We start from the raw sequence: 6,818 nt of genomic DNA, 5'->3' as shown, positions 1-6,818 counted from the left end.
TTCCCCTCCTCCCCCCTACCCCTCCCCCCCCTACCTGCGCGTCGAAGGGGTCTACCCTGCTCTCCATGAGCATGTTGGCCAGCACCAGGTACTTGAGACACTGCACTCGGCGACCAACCCCCGCCTCGTCGTAGGCCTTGAAAGCCTGGAGGGAGGGAGGGAGGGAGGGATGGGGGCAGGGAGGGAGGGAGGGAGGGAGAGGGGGCCCCGGTTGGTGAATGAGGACAATCTTGAATGGGGGACGCAGCGACGGTGCCTTCGCTACCCGCGAAGGCGATGGAGGTGGTGAAGGCAGGAAGTCGGAAAGGGGGGAATGGAAGGGGGGAGGGAAACACAGAGGAAGCGGGGGCGCACCCGCACGGGGAAATCCGCGAGATGACGAATCCGCGAGAGGACGAAAATCGATACAAATGCAAGGGGACTGTACGACGGAGGTCGAAGGGGGGAGGCCTTGCAATGAATGCATCAGTACAACCTTGCATCATCATGCTTCCAACCCCTCACCCACGTTGTCCTTTGCCACCTTTTATTCAACTACGCTCTACACTCCCCCCAATCCCCGCCCCCCCGCCCTTAAAAGCCCTTCAGCCCCCCCCCCTCGGGGCCCCTGCTCCCTCCCCCCACCACCACCTCGAAGAAGTCCGTGGCCGCCTCGCTCCACAGCTGGTCGTGCATGTGCATCTTGCCTCCGCACTCCCTGATGATGCCCATGATGCGAGGGTGCGGGATGGCCGACTTGACGGTGAGCGCTTGCTGGTAGAGCTTCTTGAGCCGCTTGTTGTTCCGTTGCTCCGTGGCCATCTGGATCTCCAGCGCGTATATGTCCAGCAGCTGAGTGCCCTTCTTGAGGTCCTCGCTACCGTCCTCTCGCTGACAAGATCTGTGCGTGTGGGGCGGGGGGGGCGGGGGGGGGCCGGGGGGGGGAATGCAGGGGGCTCGGGGGTTGGGGGGGCTCGGGGGGCTCAAGGCGTGAGTGACACAACAGGCACATACATACACACATACAAGGCAAGGATGCTGGAACGTATATGGTCCCACCGCAACTCTATCGTTCCCTTTGGTCGTTAGTATCCGTTATCACTTGCTTTGCCTGAAGTGTTAGGAGGTAGGATGGTGCTTATAGGCGACCTGGCAGCCCTTGAGCCCTTGGCTCGTATTTGGGCGGTTTGCAGGTACGGGGAAGGCGCCCCCACGACCATGTAACACACACACATAATACTCATATAATACATACATACAGACAAACATACATACAGGGATACAGGCATGTACAGGTGTTGGATAGATGCTACCAATAGACAGTGGGACATAACAAAGGGCATTTATTTACATAAAACAACCAGCATTTATGTGCACAACTCCGTATTCATTAATTTACACACACACACACACTTACTCACTCACTTGTGCAACTCCCGGATAATTTTGCTCATTCTGCCGTACTCCTGGTTTTTAAACCACAAGTTGGCAAGTTTAAGTTGTGTCTTGAACCACAGTCTCTCGTTCTTGGCCTTCTCCAGCGCCTGCAAGGTGGCCTCGTAAAACTCCTGAAGGATCTGAAGGGGCCGGGGGAGGGGGGAGGGGGGGAGGGAGAGGAGACGTACCGCGCAGCGGGCGCCAGGAGGGGGGACGGGGTTGGGGGGTTGGGAGTTGGGGGTTGGGCGGTTGGGGATGGGAGGAATCATCGCACACACATATATACGCACACTGTCTGGTCTCGTGACTCTCACTGCAATTAGCAGATGAGGTCCCGGGTTCAACTCCTAGGCAAATCCCCGACATTGCTCGGGAGTATTAGGTTTACGGATTGCTACTGCGGTGTGGAGATGCGGTCTAGTTAATGGACTAAATTAGATTGGTAGTGATGGCTGCCCTGTCTCTATAGATGTCGGGTGACTGGATGAGGAGGGCTATATAGTCCATGGCCCCTGGGCTTGACGGACACCCCTACCTCCCCTTCCCCCCTTACCTGCATATCCGACGCCCCGGCCATGAAGTCCAACAAGCTGTTGATCTTCTTCTCGCTCGCGTTCTTTGTGACCGCGCTCTCCGCATAGCTCAGCATCAGCCTGGTTGCAACGGCGACAGACAGACAGACAGACAGCAGGAGATTAGCGATGTAGCAGACATCCATAAGGGAGGAAGCTGGAGAAAAAATTGGCTGACCGACCCTTAGAACCCACCACCACCACCACCATTATCACCACCACCACCACCACCATCACCACCACCGCCACCACCACCACCACCCGGGCGCGACAGTAAGACACACACACACACACACACACACAACCCCATGCAGTAGTTCATTCGCATCGCTAGCAGGAGGGCTCAGAGCAGCAAGGCACTGGGCCCAGGAGAGGGAGGGTGAGAGGCGGGAAAGGAGGGACGGCAGATGAACACCAACAGATCATCGGGCGCGGGCGCCCCTGACGATCAGGAAGGGGCCATCGCCCTTCCGACATGCCAAGGACGGCATCAGCCAGGGCGGGAGATGATGGTGCTGGTTACGCTGAGACGGTGGTGATGATCGGGTGGTGGTGATCATGCCCTTTGTCGAACCCGACAGCCCCATGTCTCTGAGTAGCAGCGCGCGCGATCTCATTCATATCCTCAGCACCCCCACAGGACGGAATGTATAATACTGAACGAGGCCCGCAACCACCACCACAAGCACCACCACAAGGACCTTCTGCCGTACCTGTACGAATCCATCATCTTGCCGTACTGCCCCAGCTTGTAGTGCAGCTTCACCAGCTGCTTTAGAGCTTTAAAGCCCCTGGGGATTCTCAGAGGCAGGCGGAGTACGGGTTGCCAGGAAGGTTGGCCACGAGATGACGAGGAGGGCGGGGGGAGAGGGAGAGGGAGAGGGAGGAGGGGGTGCAGCTAGAGAGGGGTGTGGGCTTATGTGAGCGGGCGCGGAAGCGAACCGCGATTAGGTTGGGCGCTGACCATCTGCGCGACAACCCCCCGGCATTCCTGGCGCCTACAGTGGCACAACACCCCCATCCTAATCATCCTCAACCTCGTGATGATCGTCATAATCGGCAACAACAACAACAACAACAACACGAGAATAGACTGCGGATAACTTGCACGGAGTTGCTAATGTCCCTCCTGACCCACATCAAACTCAATTAGGATCTGGATCCAGAATCCAGTGGTAGCCGCCGCCGCCGCCGCCGCCGCTGTACAGTCCCAGCTGATGTTGTGATTCAAACATGGAGAGCCGGGATACTATTTCGTTTGATTTCGGGGCGATGGAGAGGGCCCCCTTTTTGCCGTATCAGAGGTATGGGTCAGGGCAGCACTACTACGCCGTCTTCCTAACCCAAGCTGGCAAGGCCACCATGCGGTGGTGATTGAAAGAAGGTCTACGAGCCTGACGTGAGTCAATGTGCGGCTCCGACCGACTTGCCCGGGAAAAAAAAGCCACAAAAGTGCCAGTGCCCAAACCCACCGTGGCCCCCTGCCTAACATGCCCATGTTTTCTGTCAGCGACGCGGCTCACCCCACCACGTACCATTCTCCCTTTCCCTGCTCCATATCCACGACTTGTCTAAAGGCATCAATTGCCTCCCGGCTATCGTCGCCCTCTAGCATGCCTGCGGGCAAGGTCCTCGTTTGTAGCGCGCGCACAGCACTATACCAAAGAGCGTGTAGCAGATCTGTCATCGTGCTAAATAAGGTATAACCCGTAATGCAGGGCTCGCGTGATCATTCACCCTTTGCATTGTAGTACTGGTTTTCTATGTCGACGTCCTCCTCCTCCGGTTCCTCGTCGGAATACTCAAATCCATAATCCTCCATCTCATCGTCGGACATGGTTGCAGGTTCCAGACGCTTAGGACCGTGGCAGCGGGTGAGGATACAGAGGTTTCAAGCAGCTTCACCTCAATGCTTAACCTGATAGTTTTTACGCACTAAACGTACTTGCAGAATATAACCGGCGCTGGGGAATCGGTCACGAGCAACAGTGGTAAGGGGACGAACCGTCCTGGTTTTCGGAGCTGGACCCGAAATGGCATGAGACGAGGCTTGTTCTTGCACCTGTATATTGTAACGAGAATTTGGCAGATTTACGGTGCTTATTCCAGGTTGAAGGTAGTGATAACCCCTATCGGCTGCACAGCTCATACCGGATCTGCACACGCAAATACAACCTTTCTTTGTCCTGGCCTCCACTGAAGCTGACTTGAAACCAATATGAGCGCACGATATGACAGAGCAATCACCGTCTTTTCTCCGGATGGGCATCTTTTCCAAGTGGAGTACGCGCTGGAGGCAGTGCGGAAAGGCGCCCTTGCCGTCGGCGTCAAGGGACAAGACACAGTCGTGCTAGGTAGGTAACCGAACTACTGGCAACCAATAAACGTTCTGGACAGCGGGCCTCGGCCGAAGCCTGAACTTCCACCACGACTGCCATGTCCCTCGCCCCTAGTAAGCACGCGAACCTCCGCCAGCTCGTCAGAAACCAAAACCCGTTGCCCCTTGCCGACCGCGCACCGTAGGTGTTGAGAAGATATCCACTGCCAAGTTGCAGGACGCGCGCACCGTGCGCAAGATTATAAAAATCGACGACCACATTTGTCTCGCATTCGCGGGCCTGACTGCCGACGCGCGCGTTCTAGCCAATCGCGCCCGCGTGGAGGCCCAGAGCTACCGCCTCACCCTCGACGAAAAGGTCACCGTCGACTACATCACCAAGTACATCGCCGGCGTGCAGCAGCGATACACGCAAAGCGGTGGCGTGCGACCCTTTGGGATCTCAACTCTCATCGTCGGTTTCGATCCTCTGGGTGTTCCCCAGCTCTTCCAGACAGATCCGTCCGGCACCTCGTCCGCCTGGAAGGCAAACGCCATCGGCCGCAACTCTAAAACCGTTCGAGAGTTCTTAGAAAAGCACTTCGTAGAGACGTCCGGCAAGGACACGGTCAAACTGGCAATCCGGGCGCTTATGGAGACGGTGGAGGCAGGCAGCAAGAACATTGAGGTGGCGGTGATGGAGCGTGGCACCGGGCTCAAGGTGCTGACTGATGAAGAAGTGGATACGCTGGTCAAGGAGATCGAGGACGAGAAGAAGGCGGCGGATGCAGCCAAGCGAGGCGGGGCGGGTGCGGGCACGTCCTCGTGAGACGCCCCAGCTCTCCCCGGGGCATGAGCGTATCCTCGGACATCAGCTCCCGGATGACGTTGCGCAGGGGCTCAGGCGCGTGGGCGTGGGCTAATACACACACAGCGTCGCGGCTGGTCGTTAGATAAGGCCGGTGGGGGTCTGAATGGAATCCGTATGAAAGAGGAGCGGGGTGGCGGTGTATGTGGGGGGATAGCATGCACATGATGCATGAAGGTGGGTGTCGTCGGCGTGGGGGTATCAACTGCATCGATCATGTGCACCGGCCAGTGCACAGGCGGATAGTCCACGATAGGTGGTGCGAGGGTAACGGAGTGGGCAGAATGGTGTTGCGGGAGTCACCACATTATTGCAGTTCGGATCGCGAACATTGTTATGTTGCCGCCGATGTCTCGTACTTTCATGTGCGCGACTCGACTACCGCTATTACTGCTGTTTCTACTGCTGCTGCGGCGGCGGCTTCAGATACTTTCCGCGTGCCTGGTCGATGTTTTGTTTTAAAACTGTGCACATGCCACTTCCCTTCGTGCACCTCCTCGGAAGGTCTCCCCAGCGCGTCTCAAAGAATGACTCACTTCACAGGATATGTAGCAAAGGGCTGTCTCTCTCTTGACATCCTCCAGCAGCCCCATCGGCAGTGGGGTATAACCGCCAACTGCCAACCACCTTGCAATTGTGTATCATGTATATATGTCTCCTCTGTTGGCAAGTTTGTTGGTGTCCAGCCCTGCCGCCGCCTCCCTCCGCACGCGATTTGCTTCCAGAAGATAAAGAGACAGACTGATGGAATGACAGACAGACAAAGCCGGTATGATGACATGGCTACTCCCTCCTCACCCGCATACGGGGCGGCCTCCCTGTCGACTGCGCCGCGATACTGCGGCTTTACTTCAGTGCTGCTGCACTGCGCTCTCCCGCAGCAAGACGTCTGTATGTATGTCCCTTGGGGTCTGCGCAAGGTACTGGCAGGCAGGCACATGTACACCCCATCCCAGGACCACCACCCCACCCCCTTGGTAGTGGGCATGCATCCCTGGCACGTGTTCAATAAACACTGCAGCTCTACTGCATTCCCTACACTCGGCTCTTGCACTTTGTCTCTCCCCAAAGGTGTGCTGGACCCAGAATGCCGGGAAAGGCGCACTGGACAAGGGGAAGCGGAGGAGGACCAGGAGGAGGGGTTAGAGCAATCGGGGTCCGCAGAGCACTTCACTCTTCATCGCCATGTGGTCCACACAAATCACATGCGGTCGGGATCTCTTCCACCCACAGCTTGCTCGATGGCACATACACACAAGGCCTGACTTCTGTTCCCGGCCGACCCGGGTTCAAATCCGTCTGCCGGCTCCTAGGGTGTTTGAGGAGTGTTGAAATGGGAGGTGGCCCCCCATCATATGGACGGTGTAGGACGTGATAATATCAACTTGCGAGCTGACCAGGAACTAAGTTGATGCGCCGTTGATCCGCTAGACTTGGTTGGATGCTGGTGGTGAGTTGCCGAACCCAACGAATATATTCTGAAGTCGGATGGGGTGACGGATTAGGGTGCCCCTCTAGCAGGGGAGAGCAGGGACTGCCCGGGAAAGGGGGCCGCTGGCGAACAACATACACACACAACACACATAGACATGGACAGAAATAGTTAATATACAGATATAGAGTTTCCTCATATCAACCATTAATT

General features: G+C 56.8%; 2 protein-coding genes across 2 annotated transcripts in view; one reads left to right on the top strand and one right to left on the bottom strand.

Moving 5' to 3' along the window:
* The window catches only part of VOLCADRAFT_65935 (uncharacterized protein), a gene marked incomplete at both ends in the record, with an annotated part of 5,793 nt that extends 1,983 nt beyond the window's left edge, over nt 1–3,810 (bottom strand). The window contains 7 exons of the mRNA XM_002955340.1: nt 35–145; nt 631–880; nt 1,405–1,556; nt 1,970–2,069; nt 2,702–2,779; nt 3,524–3,605; nt 3,726–3,810. Coding sequence (XP_002955386.1) covers nt 35–145; nt 631–880; nt 1,405–1,556; nt 1,970–2,069; nt 2,702–2,779; nt 3,524–3,605; nt 3,726–3,810 — 858 coding nt within the window. The remainder of the gene's footprint in view (nt 1–34; nt 146–630; nt 881–1,404; nt 1,557–1,969; nt 2,070–2,701; nt 2,780–3,523; nt 3,606–3,725) is intronic.
* Nucleotides 3,811–4,065: 255 nt separating this feature from the next.
* On the top strand, nt 4,066–5,650 carry poa4 (20S proteasome alpha subunit D). Its single transcript, XM_002955405.1, has 2 exons — nt 4,066–4,342; nt 4,512–5,650. The coding sequence occupies exons 1-2, from the start codon at nt 4,207–4,209 to the stop codon at nt 5,132–5,134; spliced, it is 759 nt and encodes a 252-aa protein (XP_002955451.1). The 5' UTR covers nt 4,066–4,206; the 3' UTR covers nt 5,135–5,650.
* The last annotated feature ends 1,168 nt before the right edge of the window (nt 5,651–6,818 follow it).

The sequence above is a fragment of the Volvox carteri genome (genome assembly GCF_000143455.1).
Source record: "Volvox carteri f. nagariensis unplaced genomic scaffold VOLCAscaffold_51, whole genome shotgun sequence".
Lineage (NCBI taxonomy): Eukaryota > Viridiplantae > Chlorophyta > Chlorophyceae > Chlamydomonadales > Volvocaceae > Volvox > Volvox carteri.
This window is presented reverse-complemented; position numbering and strand designations above follow the sequence as displayed.

Coding starts and splice junctions, on each gene's coding strand:
- poa4 (XM_002955405.1), top strand. CDS start 4,207: ATGAGCGCACGATATGACAGAGCAATCACCGTCTTTTCTCCGGATGGG. Junction 4,343..4,511: donor ACAAGACACAGTCGTGCTAG/GTAGGTAACCGA, acceptor CGCGCACCGTAG/GTGTTGAGAAGATATCCACT.